The sequence below is a fragment of the Typopeltis vanoorti genome, chromosome 9, assembly GCF_054136105.1.
Source record: "Typopeltis vanoorti isolate ZY-2024b chromosome 9, IOZ_Tvanoo_1.0, whole genome shotgun sequence".
Taxonomy (NCBI): domain Eukaryota; kingdom Metazoa; phylum Arthropoda; class Arachnida; order Uropygi; family Thelyphonidae; genus Typopeltis; species Typopeltis vanoorti.
Window position 1 is genome coordinate 55762855 of NC_143557.1, and position 19602 is coordinate 55782456.

General features: G+C 38.0%; 2 protein-coding genes across 2 annotated transcripts in view; one reads left to right on the forward strand and one right to left on the reverse strand.

Moving 5' to 3' along the window:
• The window catches only part of LOC150103059 (uncharacterized), a 107381-nt gene extending 98887 nt beyond the window's left edge, over window positions 1-8494 (reverse strand). The window contains exon 1 of the mRNA XM_090398072.1: window positions 8472-8494. Within this exon, the coding sequence (XP_090254198.1) occupies window positions 8472-8494 (23 nt within the window). The remainder of the gene's footprint in view (window positions 1-8471) is intronic.
• A 2751-nt stretch (window positions 8495-11245) lies between these two features.
• Window positions 11246-15452, forward strand: LOC150103060 (general transcription factor II-I repeat domain-containing protein 2A-like). The gene is made up of 2 exons (XM_090398073.1): window positions 11246-12037; window positions 15417-15452. The coding sequence occupies exons 1-2, from the start codon at window positions 11246-11248 to the stop codon at window positions 15450-15452; spliced, it is 828 nt and encodes a 275-aa protein (XP_090254199.1).
• The last annotated feature ends 4150 nt before the right edge of the window (window positions 15453-19602 follow it).

The window sequence follows — 19602 nt, forward strand, 5'->3', positions numbered from 1 at the left end:
TGGGAGACAAAACTTCAGTCCTTAAACAGAGATGACCAGATGCTTTGGTAAATGACCAAAGCTCTACGCACAGGATGTAAACCTCACTCACCAATCCACGGTGAACATGGTCTAGTTTGCCATGCATGACAATCTAGAAATACAATCTAAAATACAAACCTGGGTATTGTCCATTAAAACGCACAGAGTACATAACCCCATCCAACTGACATCACCTACTGAGGAACATGAAATCATCACCCAACCTATAGAAAAGTAGTACCAGGCCAAGATGAGATTTCTAACAAAATCATCAAATGCCTGTCACAAAAAAGCCATAATGCAGATTGTTGCTATTATTAATGCAATATTAAGATAACACTACTTCTGTACATGATAGAAAGTAGATGTAATCTCAAGCTCAAAACCAAGAAAAGCAGCACACCTTCCCCAAAACTATCACTCAATCGGCCTGCTTTCCTGCCTAGGAAAAAATAGTTGTGAGGATAATATTAATAAGACTGCAGAAAGTCACTAAAGAATTTAATCTCATAACCGACAAGTAATTTGGATTCTGGGAGACCCATTCCACAGAACAACAAGTTCTCAGAACTGTCAAAACATCAGCATAGGGTTCAACTGGAAACAAGACACAGGGGCAATCTTCCTGAACATTGCCAAAGCATTCAAGAAAATATGGCAAAATGGGCTTCTTTTCAAACATTTGTAGGCCAAACCCACACTATTACTGGTCAAACTTACCAAATCGTCCCTTAGCTATTGTGAAATCTGAATGAAGCTACAGGGACTTAGACTGTAATGCATCATTGCAAGTATCCCTCAGAGCTCCCTGCTATCACCTCTACTCTTTGGTATCTATGTGGCTAACATCCATGCACAGTTTGCCATCACAATTGCCCTATACACAGATGATACTGCAACAGTGGTCCACTTCTTGCAGCCTGGACTGACAACCGAAAACTGCAAAATGCAATCTCAATATTAGAACAATGATTCAAAAAAATGCAAATTGATGTTAGTATAAACGCAATGCAGTGCTCCTCACAAGGCAAGTTTGCCAGAAGGTGAAGTTCATGTTTGGCACCCCCATTCCATGGCAACCAGTAGTCAAATACTTAGGGGTACAACCAGATAAAAGGCTTCGCTTTACAACTCATATCGATCATGTCTGCTCAAAAGTAAATAGGGCAACGAGGCAGCTATATCCTTTACTGAATCATCATAGAACAGAATTTAAACTGCTGCTATGACAGGCCAGTTCTGATGTATGACTCACCTGCATAGAGTCACACAGCAGATTCAAATATTATCAAACTACAGACAAGTCAAAAGAAATGTTTACAAGTAGCATTTAATGCACTATGGTTCATAAGAAATATACAGCTTTGCTGAGAAGCTGATATCCCTGAGATCAAAACTTTCCTATGCAAAAAGACTACAAATTTTTTGAAAATGCTGCTGTCCAATCTAACCCACTAATCTGCCAAGTGGTAGACTACAGTGAGCAAAACAGAAATGTCTCAAAACCATACTGAACAGGTAAGTTTTTTAAAACCCACAACAATGAGCCCAAAATGGGTGAGCCAAAGGCTCAATAATATTCCAAACCTGTTACCGTCTATCACCTAACAGAACACTAAGACAAATATCTCAGGACAGACATCCCAAAAAACACATACCGAACAAGTAGTTCATATGTTCGTAATGTTTAAAAAAAAAAAAAAGTAGTTTTTGTTTTTTTTTTAATAAGAAAGAAAAGAAAAAATCCACTGGTAGTCAAATAGCTCACAACGGGCAAGCCAAGTGCTCAATAATATTCCTTAATCCAGAAATAATTTTCTTGCAAATCGGACAAAGGGATAAAGGACCACAGATCCAATCAATCAATTTTGACAGAACAGTTAGCAGTTAACATCCATATCTTCCTGGATCTAGCTTCCAATGGGGAGACATAAATAAGGGTAGAAACCAGTCTGGGCAGTGACCCTTCTCATAATGCATCTATGTCCAAAAGGAAGTGTGATTTGCATTACAGGATACTAATATGAAGCTAATCACCTTTATACACAAATAGCCTAGTTGTGTAGATACTTTGCATGCAAACTTTGTTTGTGCTTGGGTATAGGATTAATGTATAATTGTTGCAGAAGATGGGATTGGATATCAGATTACTTAGATGGATTGAAGATTGGCTTTCTGAATGACAACAGCAAGTTGTGTATAATGAGCAGTGTTTCAGAAAAGAAAGGTGACCAGTGGGCATGCCTCAGAGTTCTATTCTTGGACCCTACTATTAATGATATTTCATGTGGATTGACTGGAGATCTTCAAATGTTTACTGATGATGCAAGTTAGGTAGAATTATCAGGAATATTGCTGATGTTTATTCTCTACAGGAAGATTTGAAAAGAATTTTAGATTGGACAGATGAGTGGGTTGTAGTTTTAATATTAATAAATGCAAGGTGTTACACTAAGTGCAGAGATATTGCCAGCCTGATTGGCCAAGTGGCTAGCGTATCCACTCTCTAGCCAAAAGGCTGCAGGTTCGAATCCCACCATGGGCATGGATGTTTGTGATTGTCTGTGAAAACAGAAAATACTGTTGGTGATGGCATCGGTGCAGATGATGATGATGGTAGTTGCAGTTCACTGTAGTTGGTGAATCGAATAGTAAAGACAGAGAGGTAGAGTAGGTGCCCTCCTCAATGAGTCTTTGGACAACCTTGAGGTATCACATAATAATAATAATAATAATATAAGGCTTTGTACTATATTTGTGGAGATGTGCTTCAGGAAGCGGATGAGATTCAAGATCTTGGGCTGATGGTAGACGGTGGAATAAAGTTCCAAGAGCACACTGCAAGTGTTGCAAAGACTGCATATTGTATTACTGCTATGATAAAAAGTACACTGACATGTAGAGATAGGGAGATGGTAGTGCCTCTATATAAGGTATTGGTCAAACCACACATCGACTATTGTGCTCAAATTTGGTTTCCTAGTTTTCATTCTGATGTTGGAAATACTAGAGAGGGTCCAAAGATGAATGACCAAAGTTATATCGAGAATCAGAGTTGGTTATGCAGAGAAGTTGAAGGCATGTGGATTACAGTTTGGTGGATGGGAGGAAAAGAAGTGATATTATTATTATTATTATTATTATGGGTGACTCCATGGAGTCCTTAGACTCATTGAGGGTCTAAGGGACCTTCAAGAGATTATAGAGACCTCCAAGTTTGTTAAGGGATTCTGCAAGATTAATACAAATGGAATTATAAAAAGAGTGAACATTAAGATGGGAAGAACCAGAGGCCATCTCTGGAATCTGTACGATGTGGTTAGGATGAGGAGTTTTTTTACATGGAGAGTTGTTGGTGAGTGGAATGTATTGCAGAGTAAATTTACTCTCTTTATTTACGCTCCCTGCATTTACTCACTGTAAATGCAGGGAGTGTAAATAATTTCAAAGTTCAATATGATAGACATGTTACAGGTTGAGTGGGCCTCACACGATGAGTCTATTGACTCCATGGAGGTTAATGTAATAATAATTAAAACAATATAAATTTTTGTCTATCACAATATTACTAATAACTCAGACAACCCCATAGTAAATTTCAATAACCACAAATCACAGTCAGCTAAACAACTGCCAAATACATGGCATAGGCTCGTACCATCTGACATGCTTTCTCATTTCTCATTAAAGAAAAATGAAAATCCTTACTAGGTGATGATCTTAATCATGCATTTGCCTCAAAGTACACCAAAGTTTATGACTTAATATAACAGACTAAAAAAAAAAGATGAGATGCATTCCACTGCTGTTAATAATAAAATGTAGGAGACTATCAATTATATCCCTGAATTATGAGAAGAATATCTTGATAACTGTACTGTTTGACCACAGATGAGAGAACTCTCAACACTTCTGTGCATGCCAGAAAAAGAAGAAGGCAAATCCATTCTGATAAAAGGACAATCAGTCCGTCTTGTGGGATGACTTTGTTTATTATTACACATCGGAAAATTAGCTTTTCTTTTATGAACATTCTAGTTTTTAAAGTGGTAACTATTTTGTTTGTATTGCAACAGAGAAGAAAGCAAGTGATTTTGCATGTTGGTGATGAATTCATACATCCCTCATTCCTTTCTCTCCTTCAACATGAATTGACTCTTCTTGGCACTCTGCCAGCTACAGTTCTCTCAACTGTGGGCAGACAGTAGCTGATATCATAAAGTAATGTAACATCATCATCATCATCATCATCAAATTCCTGCCATGTACCCTCAAGGGGTGTACAGGATATGACAGTACTACATGAAAAAATTACATCATTACTAACTTCCTATCTACAATTTTCCTCCAAATCAGTCTGTTACTTGTCAAGACTCCAACATTATCAGATCTTATATTTCTATCGTCTAAGGTACTTTGTACCATATCAATCCACCTATATCTTGGTCTTCCTCTGGGTCGTTTTCCTGCCAACCTGGCAGAGAACACTTGTTTTGCTAATCTTTCCTCTCCCATTCTATTTAAGTGACCATAGCACCTGAGATTAGCTCTGCTAACGCATTCCTGGATGCTGGCAATGTCAAGTTCTTTCCTAATATCCTCATTTCTAATATGATATTGCCATTGATGCCATCTGTTCATGCCTCTAATCTTTCTCAGGACTCTCATATCTGCAGTCTCTGGTCAAGTGTTTTACTTCTGACCCAGCTCTCAGATCCATAAGTTAAAAATGGTTTGAACACTGTCTTGTATACAGCTAATTTAGTGTTCCGACTAATTTCTTTCTTATTCCATATGAATTTATTCAATTGATTTCCCACCATACCAGCTTTGCTGATTCTGTTGTCTATTTCTATATTTAATTTACCATTTTCAGTAAAAATTGTGCCTAAGTAGCTAAAATGTTTTACTTGTTCCACAGGCTTTCCATTCACAACACAGTTGACATTTTCAATGATTCTGCCTATTTTCATTGTCTTTGTCTTTTTATTGCTGACCTTCATACCATATCTATTACAACAGCTATTCAATTTAGTCAGAGAATCTTGCAGACTTGTAGCGGATTTATTTAGAAGTATAACATCATACGCATAAAGCAAAGAGCTGACATTAACATCTCCAATTTTGATATCAGGTTTAATACCACATTCCTTCATAATGTGATCCATATAGATAATGAATAACAGAGGGGATAATGTACATCCTTGTCTCACACCAGATTTAACATTAAACCACCTTCCTGTACTTCCTTCAATTCTAACTGCTGACTTACAACTCAAATAAATACTAAGTATTGCTTGATATAATGCCCCATTGACACCATATAACTGCAGCGTATTGAATAGCTTCTCTCTTGGCACCTTGTCATATGCCTTTTCCAAATCGACAAAACTTAAATACAGATCTTTGTTATATTCCCATGCTTTCTCGACTATTTGTCGTAAAGTGAAGATCTGATCCTGACAGCCTCTATTTGGCCTGAATCCAGCTTGTTCTTCACCAAGCTTTTCTTCCACAATTCTTCTTAACCGTTTCTCAAGTATACTTGCATAGATCTTGCCAGGAAAACTCAGTAGGGAAATACCTCTGTAATTCTCACATTCAGTTTTATTTCCCTTTTTATATATGGGTACTATGAGAGCTCTACTCCAATCATCAGGAATTCGTCCCTCTGTCCAGGCTTTCTGAACTATGAAGTGCACCCACTGTAAGACTCTTATACCACCATACTTCAGCATTTCTGGTCGAATATCATCTACTCCTGCTGCCTTTTCACATTTCAAGCCTTTGATGGCTTTTTCTACTTCAAGTATGGATATGTAATCCTGACTGCATGCCTGGTCAGTGTTTTTTATCACTGTGCTGTCATCACTGCTTGTTTCATTTAGCAGTTTTTCAAAGTAATTACTCCATACTTCAAGGATATCTTTTTCTCCTATTTTCATGTCACCTTTATCATCTCTAATTCCTTTTACAGCACTCTTTCCTCCATTCCTAAGCTTCTTCAACAACCTCCAGAATATTTTGCCACCTTCTTGATATTTATTTTCTATATTCTTGCCAAAGTCCTCCCATGACTTTTGTTTAGCTAGTTTTACACACTGTTTAGCTTTCTTACATTTGTCTCTGTATTCTCTAAGAGTAAAAGCTGACTTATTTGCCAGGAACTTTTGATATGCTTTCTTCTTTTCCTTCACTGCCCCTTTAACTTCCTGTGTCCACCAGGGAGTTCTGATTTTTTTTATCCTTACAGACAACCTCACCACATGCCTCTCTGGCAGAATCAATCAATGTTTTCTTCAGAGTTTGCCACTGAATCTCCAAGGTTTGATTCCTGTTCTCAAACTCTTTCATTTTCTTTTCAATAATCTTTCTGTATTTTAGTCTACAGTTCACATCTGAGAGCTGCTCAACTTTTATTCGCTTTAAAACTTTCTTACATGTTATTCTTTTCAATATGAAATTCAATTTTATCCTGCTCAAGACTAAATAGTGATCACTTCCAATTTCAAATCCTCTGTACACTCTGGTGTCCTGCACCAGGGAGAAAACATCACTATCAACAATAACATAGTCAATGAGACTTTTCTTATTCCTAGCCTCTTCTCTCCATGTGAATTTGTGCACATTTTTATGTTGGAACATGGTATTAGTAATAACCAGTCCATGTCCTGAGCAGAAATCCAACAGATATTTGCCATTATTATTAGCTTTGCTCTTTTCTCCAAATTTTCCCAAAATATTTTTGTATGTCTCACAATCATTTCCTACTCTGCTATTTAGATCCCCAACAAGGACCAACTTTTCCTTTTTCATTGTGTCAGTTGCTTTTTCTAAAGCCTCAAAAAATTCCTCCACTTCTACCTTAGTAGAACCTTCTGTGGGACCATAGGCAGAAATAAGTCTCATTGTCCAGTTCCCCATTCTGATATTTGCCCAACTCACTCTACTTGACACTGCCTGCCATTCAAGAAGATGAGAATCGTATTTTGTGTTGAATACTATGGCTACTCCTTCTTTTCCTTGATTGTCATTGCCTGAATATAACATTTTGTATTTATTGCTCAGAAAGATCTCACCAGTTTTGGTCTTTTTTGTTTCAGTCACCCCTATTATGTCGATCTGGTACTTATCTAATTCCTCAGCTAGCTCCATTTCTTTGCCATTCAGGCTTCTTACGTTGATAGTACCGATCTTTAACTCTGGTGATGTTGAGTTGAGGTTTGTTTTCAGATTTGTTCCAGTAGCTGACTTTTCGCTGTTCGCCCTGGTTCCCTGGCGAAAACAACGGGGGCCTTGTTTAACCGGGCGACGCCCCAGCCGGCATGAAATTTTGTCATGTTGTACCATCATTTTTTATTTTGGTTTAACCAATAAGAATACAATTTGGTCGGCTAAATCCCAAATTGCCAGCCCATCCTCGTTCGTTCAGTATCAAAGTAGATACCCAACAGGGTGCACCACGAGAAGGTGAGGATTGGACATTAGGTCAGAAGCCCTGGTCGGTTCTCCGCATTCCTTTAAAGGCTATGTGGAGGTCTCCTCTCAGTTATACAGCTTTGACCCTTAAGCACCCCTTAAGTAATGTAACAGCTGCCCTTAATCAAAAATCATAATTAGTAATTTTGCTCTGCCAGCTACAATCCTAGGAAAGCAAGTGATTTTGCATGTTGGTGATGAATTCATACAACCCTTATTCCTTTCTCTCCTTCAACATGAATTGACTCTTCTTGGCACTCTGAAAGCTACAGTTCTCTCAACTGTGGGCAGACAGTAGCTGATATCATAAAGTAATGTAACAGCTGCCCTTAATCAAAAATCATAATTAGTAAAATTAATTTATTACAGTTCATACCAATAATCTGGAACTATTAAATTATGAAGCTGAACTAACCTCTCACTCTCCTCTTTCAATATTTGTTCTTTAAACAGTCTTTCTAAAACAATTTTCTTCAAGAACTATAACCTCCATGTTTTGTTTTGTTTTTTTAAAAAAAAAGAACATTAAAAGTTTGTCTTTCATTTTAATCTCTTTTTCCCAGTATACACAGATTGAAGTGAAATGAATTTTGCTGACTCTGGTATGCTGGATTTACACACACACATATATTTATTTTTTTTATTTAGTGATATTGTTTCTAGACTTCATGGAGTCAGAAGACTCGTTGCAGGAGGCCATACTATCATAGACCACAATATATATCATGTCTTGCTTTGAAAATATTCAGCATTGGAAGATTCACTACCCACTCTAGTAACACATTCCACTAATTCGCTATACTTGCTCTGCGAAAAATCTCCTTTTCACTTCCTTATTCATATCTTATACAATTTACAGGGATTATTGTTCAATCTCCTACCACTTATTACCCTAAGCAATATCTCGCTCCTATATCAACTGATAGATTCCTCTCACTTGTATATCTCAATCATATCATTGCTTCTCTTACCTGCCAAGCTCTGCACAGCCCATTCCCTAAATTTGTCCTCATACTCAATATTCCTCAGTCCTAAGACAGTCTCTCTTAATGTTCCCTTATCATGTATGATGGCCATATTATTATGCTGGCCTGGTTAGCCCACTCTCCAGCCAAAAGGCTGCAGATTTGAATCCTGCCATGTTTGTGATTGTCTGTAAAAATACTAGTGGTGATGGCAGGCAGTAGATGATGCGGATCACTGTAGTTAGTGGATTGAGTGGGGGAGACAGAGAGCTGTAGAGTTGTAGGTGCCCTTCTTCAACAAGTCTTTGGACTCCTTGGAGGTGTCACGTAATAATAATAATAATTTATATATTCAAGTGATCAGATCTGTACACAGAAATCCAGATGTGGCTAAGTAATAACCTTTACAGTGGGACTATTACTTCCTTATCTCTAACTGTCAGTGTCCATCTCATTGTGGTGACAATTTTCTGGGTAACCTTTATCACCTTTGCAATGTGTCCCTAAACTTCAGCTGCTATCCACAAAATCTCAGATCTCCCACCTCCTCAACCTCCGAAGGAAGTTCCTCCAATACAACATATCTCATTCCATCTTCTGTAGCCAAAATGCATAACTTTATCAACAATGAACAGATGTGCCCACTCATCTGAAAAAATAACCAACCTGTTCAAATTCCCTTGTAGCAATAGCTCACATCAGAGGTTCCTGAAACTGCTCTTCTCAATTTAGTATCATCTACCATTGATTACTGTTGCTAATCAGACTCGTCAGCCTCCAGTGATGACCTCTTGCAGCCAAGTATTGTATATTTCGCCTGCCATCCAAATTCTGCAATCCACAACCTCTAAATCAATCTACATTCTACAGCTTTCTACACACACTGCTCACCATCGTGATCACTTGCCTCTGCATCCTGTCTACTGCTTCCTCATTCCTGGGAGGCCTGGGTGACCGAAGCTGCGTACAGTTGTCCAGATGTGGATGTCTAAAGGCCTTATAAGGAGGAATTAACGACTATCTTGTCTCTGCTTGTTAGTGTGTTTTTCAGTAGCCAAGTAATCCTATGAACTTATAATCCTAACACTGACCAGTAGTTAGCATATCTGCTCTCCAGCCGGGGGGATGGGTTCGGATCCCACCAGGCATGGATGTTTGTGATTGTCTGTGAAAATAGTGGTGGTGGTCAGTGGTAGATGATGAAGGTAGTTGTGGTTAGTGGAGTGGTGGAGATGGCGAGTTGTAGAGTGGGTGCCTTCCCTCGATGTCTTTGGAATCCCTGGAGGTGCTATGTAGTGGTAGTGGTAATCTGTAATGACTGAATGTCAAATATTATCAATACACAGATTAAACAACAGTAGAACTAGAACAGTACTGTGTTACCTCTTGTTACCTTTCCCTTGACATGGCATGATGACGAGAATGTTTTGAAAGAAAGGTCTCTGGATTATGTGGCTGGAGTGCATTTGATGACAGAGAAGAGCTGTATGTATGCATGGACTGAATTTGAACATAGATGAATACATAAATTTGGACATGTTATTGTTCTCTGAGAAAGTAGGAGTGATATGGTTGGAAAACTAGAGGTGGCAAGTGAAGGAAAATGACAGGGTGGTCTCATGTGGGGATAGTCGCTTGGGTGATGGTAGGATGTGTAGTATATTGTGGAACCTAGGGGAGTCTTGGAAAAACAATAATACTTATAGGAATACTGACAATGTGTCTTTTTTTTTCTCTGTACAAATGCCACGAATATAAGCAGTCCAAGAAATGAGTTTGTATTGATAGACTCAGTGCAAAGGTAGAATCTGTCCAAAGATTACTAATATCAACAAAACTGACTAACAAACATTATGTCCTACTAGGCAGAGAAGCTGAAGGATATAGCATTGGCAAGAAGGAAGAAAGGAAGGAAGGAAAAATAGGGAATTGAGTGGTATAGGATTCTTGGTAAATGATGAGTTTGTCTTCTCAGACTAGAGAATCAGGAGGGAAATTGACATTGATGGCTTTGAGAGTGTATATATGGTATATAACAGGGATGGCCGTCGACCGCAAGGCACCTAAATGTAGCAAATTATTCGTTTCTTAACGAATGTAGCAAATTAAACGAATAAATAGATTGAAAATGAATAGATAAATGATAATCAAAATTATTAATTGATAAAAAAATTGTCAAACGTGTCAAACAAATTTATTTCTAATCCAATGTAAAGTTTATAATTTAGCGATTAACAATGAAGCCATTTCTTTACAGCAGTCACGTGATTCGTTTCGTCCAGAAACGTTCGCTTGACGGTTCTGAACACGCCCAATGGTAACACGTTTGATGACGTGTACACTGGCAGTTGACAGTCCGTCTGTGTATTGTTCTTGAACAAGACTCTTGCAGCCAAAGTGTCCCAATTATCCAGTATTTTAGTACTGGGTAATCCCATGAAATCGTTTTCCATTTATCGATCTTTAGTGTGTATTATTTTAAATTAAGCAAGTGAATGCAATTAGTATTGTTAAAAAATAATAGTAATAATAAAAATAAGGATAACAATGAGTGAGCCAAGAACAAGTGTGAAAAAATAAAAACTTATCACTATCATAAAGAATGGGAAGAAGATTTTTTCTTTATTATGATGAAAGACAAATGAGTATGCATAATGTGCAACGCGAATGTGGCTTTACTGAAAAAAGCAAACATTGAAAGACACTATCGAACTGTTCATGAAAACTATGAATAAGATTATCCACAGGGCACTGCCTTAAGAAAAGCAAAGGTACATCAAATGAAGACACTACTGACAGCACAACAAAATATTTTTGTCAAGTATACAGGTGCAAAGGCTGCTACAATTGCATCATTCAAAGTTGCTGAAACTTTAAGTAAATATAATAAGCCATTTCAAGATGGAGAATTATGGAAGGAAGCCTTCATCAAAGCTGGTGAAATATTATTTCAAAATTTTAAAAATAAATCAGAAATAATAACTGCTATTAACAATATGTTATTATCACGAAACACAATCATGCATAGAGCAGAAGAAACCAGTTGGAACCTTGAAGAGATTCTGCATGAAAACATAAACAAGGGCAATTTTTTGTCACTACAATTTGACGAATCTACTGATTATGCTGGTACTACACAATTATGTATTTTTATTCGAATGGTTTTTGAGAATATGTCGGCCACAGAAGAATTATTAACCATTATTCCAATTCAAGGACAAACAAGAGGTCAAGATATCTATGAGTTATTTAAGAATTACATTGTACGTACAAGTTTTCGAATTCATAAGTTAGTGTTAATAACTACAGATGGAGCACCTGCAATGGTAGGTAATAAAATCAGTTTCGTCACTCTTTGTAAAAACGATGAAGATATACCAAGTTTTGTGGACTATCATTGCATCATCCGTCAGCAGGCCTTGTGTTCAAAAGTACTGAAATTCAATCATGTTATGAATGTTGCTTTCAAAATTGTTAATTCAATAAGATCAAATAGCTTGCTGCATCGTCAATTTCGGGCTTTGCTAAAAGAATGCGAGAGTGAGCATAGTGAATTATTGTTACATACTGACGTAAGATGGTTAAGCCACGCGACATTTTTAGCAAGATTCAGAGAACTTCTTCCACAAATAAATGCATTTTTGAAAAACAGAGATGATTCACATCGAGAATTAAATGATAAAGAATGGCTACTTCACTTCGCCTTTTTCTGTGACATTACAGAAAAACTAAATAACCTAAACTTAGAATTACAAGGAAAAAATAAAACAATCATTGATATGATAAGCTCCTTAAAATCATTCAAGGAAAAATTAAACATGCTTGAAATACAATTAAAGCGGTGTGAATTGAAACATTTTAAAAATTTGGCCGACCAGTCAAGGGATATACAAAATGTCACCTTTAATAAGCACGATGAAAGCATAAGACTTTTAATGAACGAATTTGAGGTAAGATTTGTAGGAATCAGTAAGCTCGATGATATCGCTACTTTTTTATCATATCCCTTCAATGAAAATATTAATGTTGAGAATACTGCTTCAAAATTGAATTAATTTCTCGACACAAATAGAGTAGATTTGGAAGAAGAAATTATAAATATGCAATGTGATATCCACCTCAAATCAATTGCTTCAAATAATAGTTTTTGGAAGTTGATCTACAAAAGTAAATATCCAAATATATGGAGAATCGCCGCTTATTTTAACGCATTTTTTGGATCAACTTATTTGTGCGAATCAGCATTATCATGTATGAATGCTATTAAGACAAAGCATAGATCGCAGCTAAGGGATCAACATCTGGAATCGTGTTTACGAATTTCTTTAAGTTCATACGATCCAGATTATGATCGCTTAGCTGCATCTATGCAATGTCAGGTATCGTCCAATTAAATTAAAATATTCAATTTTGTTTGTATAATTTTATTTAGTTTTTTGTATTTTTTATTGTTATTATTTTTTTAATAAAGTTATGAACAATAAATTTTCTTCTTTTTTTTGGTATATTTATTGCCTTATAAACTTCGAATCTATAGTTGCCCACAGAGATATTTTCACTAGGTAAGTAGCCCCCAATGTCTAAAAGTTTGGCCACCTGTGGTATATAAGGTAGAGTTGGGCAGAATAGAATATCTAATAAGATTACTAATTATTCGGCACGAAACTCTTTGAGTTTCTTATTCGGCTATGAAACAATGTGGGATGTAATATCCCTTAACTTAAATAATTTCACGTCGCTGAAATGAAGCCTTTGGCTCTTCATATAATTAGTAATTTACTAGGATACCTTCTTGGCAATTCTTATAGCAGGGTATGTAAGTTCTGTTCGCTACAAACTTGGTATTAACTAGGTCTACCTATTAACTAGGTCTACCTACCTACCTACTGATGAGTTCCAGTTCACGATCCAGTTTGCGAGGAGTGCCCAATCCAGTGAATCTGAAAGAGAGCTGCATATTCCAGTCCTACTTCCAGCCTTGGTGAGAAATTCTTTTTTTAGTTATTTTTGTCCTTTCTTCTTGCCTTGTGTCTGCTTGTAGCCTTCCGCCTCTACGTAGTGTAGCAGGAGATTTCTGCAAACGGGGAACGCTTGGCCCTGGTTTAAAGGTCTATCCACTTTTCCAGGACTTAATTCATAGTGAGATCTTTTTCTCTCTTCCAAATGACTTCATTTCTGCCGCGAGTGAAGACCCTCGGTATAGAGGCAGGCATCAACGTACCAAAGAGGACTTTAGCAAGAGCTCTCGCCTACATAGTAGGGGAACAAAAGATATTTGGTTTTACCCCTTATGGAGCAGGTAGATACCAGGTAGTTGTGAAAGATATAGAAACCAGGAATAAGTTAATGGCAGGTGTAGAATGTGAAGGGGAAAATGATCTATCCCTTTGTAGTAGGAAGTCTACTGAAGACACTACGAATAGAAAGGTTCCCTGTAGAATGTCTCGAGGAAGGGAGTAAGATAATAAAAAAGGTTTTCTCAAAATGGGGAGACGTACGGGACATCAAAATCACCAACGATGCTGACTACCCCGACTAGAAGACTGGTGAGGTGACCTTCCTTATGGAGATGAAGGCCGAGGTCTCCAACTTTGTATTTCTAGGCTCTGCCAGGGTAGTAGTCAACTACCCTGGTGTAAGAAAGCAATGTTTTCGGTGCGGATCCCTCGAACACCTAGGTGCCGACTGCCCCAAGAACAAATGTAGGAACTGCATGGCGGCAGGACATGCCCTAGCCCAGTGTGAGGCACCTTGCCTGAAATGTGGAAATACAACTCACAAGGTAGACGTTTGTCCCAACAGGACACAAGCAGAACGAATAGGAGGTGCTATATCGCCAACCCCAGCAACCACTCCAGTAAATAAACCTGAACCCGAAAAAAAGGACGACATTCTAGTTATAGGCAAAACAGTAGAGAAGCCTAAAACAACGGAGCAGGAAGACTCTCCAGTCATTCAACCCACAGCTATCATGACAGTAACAACAGGAAATCAAGCCGCCACTACGAAAAACTCAGAATGGAAAATAAAGAAAAAAAAGAAACGTAACGCAAGGAAAACTCGCATCGAGACGGAAGAGACCACAGAAGTAGAAGAAATGGAAGCCAGCAACAACACAGAAAAAAGACCAATCAGCCCTGAAGAAGGAGAAACGAAGAGAACAAAACCAGATAACAGATGCCCAGAAGAAGTATCTGACTCTGAGGAAGAGGAAGAAAGGGAGATCAGAATAGAAAAGCAAGAAGAGACTGAGGAATCAAGAAAAGGCAATATTACCTCAGCCGAGGAATCGGAGGAAGAATCCATCCCCGCCGTGGACGCCCAAAGGGTTCTAATGCGTTTAATCCCAGAAGACTCTGAGATAATCCTCCAAAGGGCAATAGACAAAATAGGAGCACCTATACTCCTCCTCACAGGTCCTGAGACCATAAGCTTCAAATGGGGAGACCTCTATATAGAAAGATTAAGTGAACTAAACCCAGCACAGCTAAAAGAAATCCCTGAATTAAACGAAGAAACGGAAAGGAGTCTGTATAAAGCTCTTCACCAAATAATAAATGGCCGGGAAAAAACAGTAGCTTCTCAAATCTTACAGAAAAATACAACAAAAAAAGAGTTAAGGGCAAACTAAAAACTTGTCCTCCTTTCAGGACCAACTAAATACTTAATTCTATTGTACAACTTGTTGGTTTCTCTAGTTCACTAAGGAGGGGGTAGACCCGATAACCCAGGCTGCGAAGGCTTACGTCGAGGCGGTGCAGCTCCTTGTGGGCTGCATCACTCGGGCCGGGTTCTTCCCCCAACTCTCGGCTCTCTGGTTGATAAAGTCCACCTCAATACAGATCCCGCTATCGCAGTTTTTTCTTCCTTTTTTTTTCTTTTTCAGTTGTAAGGCATAGTTTAAGAATAATCTAAGTTCCAAATTTTAACAAACGTTTTTCTTTTTTTTAGGGGTTACGAGATGACGTCTCCAGACACTTGGATTAATGTAACCTAAAGTTATCTTTTTCGTATAAAGTGAAGTGTAAATTTTAAGTTTTTTTTTTAGAACAGGTGTAAGGAGATTATGTTTTACAGACCTTTTAGCCACAACCTCTGGATTACACAGCTAAACAGGTTGACTGAGGCCTCTTTTTACCTCCTACTATCCTACTCTACCTTTCTTTAACTTCCCCTATTACTACCTGCTGACCCTCAGCAATCTTTATACTCCAAAGGCCGATGATGAAAGACGTGAACTCCCATTCTACCTACTCACTGATGAGACCTCAATAAAGGTTGAAACTGGTCTGGGTAGTGACCTTCTCTCATAATGTAGAACAGTAATACAGCTCCTAGGAGCTGGGTTTCACATTATGAGTAAATACCAAGAACAGTGATCGGAGCTTGGTCCACCCTTGCTATGAGTTGCCTCAGTGTTGCACTACCAAATGGGTTATGTGTTGCACTATCCAAGTATTTGCTTACGCTTGGACTCGCCAAACTTTATATAGTTTCTAGATTCGGCATGAAACTCTTTGAGTTTCTTATTCGGCTATGAAACAATATGGGATGTAATATCCCTTAACTTAAATAATCTAATAAGATGTTGCACAGGCCAAGTATTTTAAAGGGAAATGTTTACACAAATTAGTTTAGTAAGTGCAAAATGAGTAATCATTATGAAATAGATGAAGAATGGGAATGTCACTTGAATGCTGCCATGTGTAAAGTTATGCACCACTTTGGTATGGAAAATTTGGTCAGAGAAGATAAAATGAGGTTTATCGTATTGGAGGAACTTTGGTTCAGGAGATAAGGGATCTGGGGATCTTGGTGGATGGATAAGAAACTGAAGGTCAGGGGACCCATTGCAAAAATTATAAAGGTTACCCAGAAAACTGCTGCTATGATGAGAGGAACTCTGACAAGACAGAGAAAGAGGTGACAGTTCCACTATATAAGGCGCTAATCAGACTATATTTGGATTTCTGTGCACAGATCTAATCAGCTAGTTATATGGATAATAAGGAAACACTGAACAAAGTGCAGAGGCAAATAACTAAGAATGTTTCAGGACTGGAAGGTGGAATATGAGGTCAGATTAAATGAATGGAGTCTGCAAAGCTTGGTAAATAGAAAGAGAGGTGATATGATTGAGACACTTAAGTTGGTGGGAGGAATCTATCAGACAGATACAGGGGAATTATTGCACAGGGCAATGATTAATGCGCTTCAATGCTGAATGTCTTCTTTGAGGGAGGAACAATATTTATTCTGGCCGTCTGCAAGTGTGATCTCCTGTGATAAGTCTTCGGACTGCATGTAGGCTCAGAAATAATAGTAATACCATTTTAACTATAGCAATATAAATTGGATGGAGGAAATGGAAAGTAATAAGAGAACTGAATCTCTTATTACTCTAAACCTTGGAGAGAATGCAGTCAACTGGACACTGGATTTATGCAACAAAATCTAGAAGAATGGAAGATGGCCGAATGACTGGACCAATTCTACCATTATCCCAATCTACAAAAAAGGCAATCACAACAACTGTGAAAACACGCACCATTGCCCTTATCTCACATACCAGCAAGATTTTACTACACATTATTAAGGAGAGATTACAAAGTTTTATAGACTATCAGATCTCAGAAGAACAAGCAGGATTTAGAAATGGTCGAGGGACTAGAGATTATATATCTAACATCAGACAAATAATTGAAAAAGCAAGGGAATTCAACTTAAGCCTTTATATATGTTTTACAGATTACTCCAAGGCCTTTGAATGCATGAGAGGGGATATCTTATGGGATATCATGCAAGAATCAGGAATACCAAACCATCTAATAACCCTCATAAAGAACTTATATCAAGGAAATCAAGCAACAGTAAGAACTGAAAACTCACTGTCCCATACATTCCAATTTGAAAAAGGATCAAGACAAGGATGTATACTCTCACCAATACTATTCAACCTTTACAGAAAACTATAATGAAAAGATCTCTAGAACAGTGGAATGAAAGCATTAAATTAGGTGGCCGAACAATCACTAATCTACGATATGCAGATGACAGTGATAATGTTTGGGTTAGTCCCGAGGGGGTGGAAAGAGGGGGAAAATAGTTCCACTGCATAAAGGAGGTTCCAAGACTGCTGTTGTAAATTACCAACCGATCAGCATATCGGGAATCATTGTCAAGGTCTTAGAGAAATTAGTCAAGAGAAGAATACAGGATTGGATAGATGAAAATGGGATATTGTGTGGGGGACAACATGGTTTTGTGAAGGGTAGATCATGCCTCAGTAACTTGCTCACATTTTATAACACAGTGATGGCTGAACTGGATAAGGGTAATGGGTTTACAGTGATTCTACTGGACCTTACCAAGGCCTTTGACAGGATACCACATGGAACTCTAATCAGTAAACTGGAGCAGATGGGGATGGATATAGGGTTGGTGAGATGGATAGGAGGCTGGTTGATGGAGAGATACCAGAGAGTGGTTTATTTGGGAGTGGAGTCTCCAAAAGATGGCTTGTGACTAGTGGTGTGCTGCAGGGTTTTATTCTTGGACCACTACTTTTCAATTTGTTCATTAACGATATAGGAAAGGATCTGAGAGGAAGTGTTCACTTGTTTGCTGATGATGCAAAGTTGGGTAGAGCAATTGTGAGTGCACAGGATGTCAAAATTTTGCGGGATGATTTGGATAGTTTGGAGGACTGAACTAGGGGAAATGGATGTCAATTTAATGTGGCAAAGTGTAAGGTTATGCATTTTGGAATGAAAAGATTAGCAGCAGTATATCACATTGGTGGAACCGTACTCCAGGAGATTGATGAGGCCAGGGATTTGGGAGTGTTGGTGGATAGGGAGTTGAAGTTTAGGGGGCACATTGCAAAAGTGGCTAAATCAGCTCATCAAATCACTTGGTTGCTGAAAAATACTTTAACAAGCAGAGACAAACAAGTTATTGTTCCTCTATATCGAGCCTTGAGAAGACCCCATCTAGATGCAATTTTTGCAACCCATTTGTGGGTTGCAAAAATTGGTTGATAGGCAGAAAAGGGATGATATGATTGAGACATTCAAATTACTGAAGGGTTTCTATAGGATTAATCCAGGAGATATTTTTGAAAATAGCACTGGTGGTGGGAGGACTAGGGACCATACATGGAAGCTGGGCAAGAATGTGGTTAGCAGGGGTGTCAGAGCTAGGTTTTTACTTGGAGAGTGGTGAATGAGTGGAATAAGCTGCCAGAGTCTGTTGTGGGTGCTATGACCGTGAATGAGTTCAGGGCGAGGTATGATAGATACTGTGTGAATGTCGAATAGTTGTTCTTGACATGATGTTAGGGCCTCCCTCGATGAGTCTGTCAACTAATTGGTGTTGCCCAAAATAATAATAATAATAATAATAGCAACAAGCAAACAGGAATTAAAATCCTTTCTCAATCAATTAGAATGGGAAAGCCTAAGCCACAGTTTAAGAATAAATCAGAGTAAAATGAAAATAATGATTTTAAACAACGCAGAAGAGATAGATGTAGAAGAAATTGAAATTGTCGACCATTTCAACTACCTTGGAGTGATGATAACAAAAAAAGATGGATGTAAAAAAGAGATAAGAAGAAGAATAGCACTAGCTAAAAAAGCAATGACTGATTTAACCAAGATCTGGAAAGACAGGCACATCTCCAAAAAGACAAAAACTAATCTTGTAGAAATCTTAGTTTTTTCAATCTTTCTCTAAGCTTCCAAATCTTGGACAATGATAAAAGATGACAGAAGAAGAAGAATTGGGGCGTTTGAGCTCTGGTGTTGGAGAAGATTGTTAAGAGTGTCTTGGACAGAAAAGAGAACAAACAAAAGTATTCTAGAACTGAATATCCACACAAGACTGATAAACATAATCGAAAAGAGAATACTGAAATATTTTGGACACATATGTAGAAGGGAAGGCAACTGCCTAGAAAAAGTAATCATCTAAGGTAAACCATGTGGGAAAAGAAAAAGAGGAAACCCCCAACAGGTGGATTGACCAAATATCAAGAATCACTGAACTTAAACTAGAATGAGCATAAGAGAGACAAGGAGAGAAAGAAATGGCGAAGCATCATCACGAAGGTCACAAGTCCTCAGACATGAGGAGA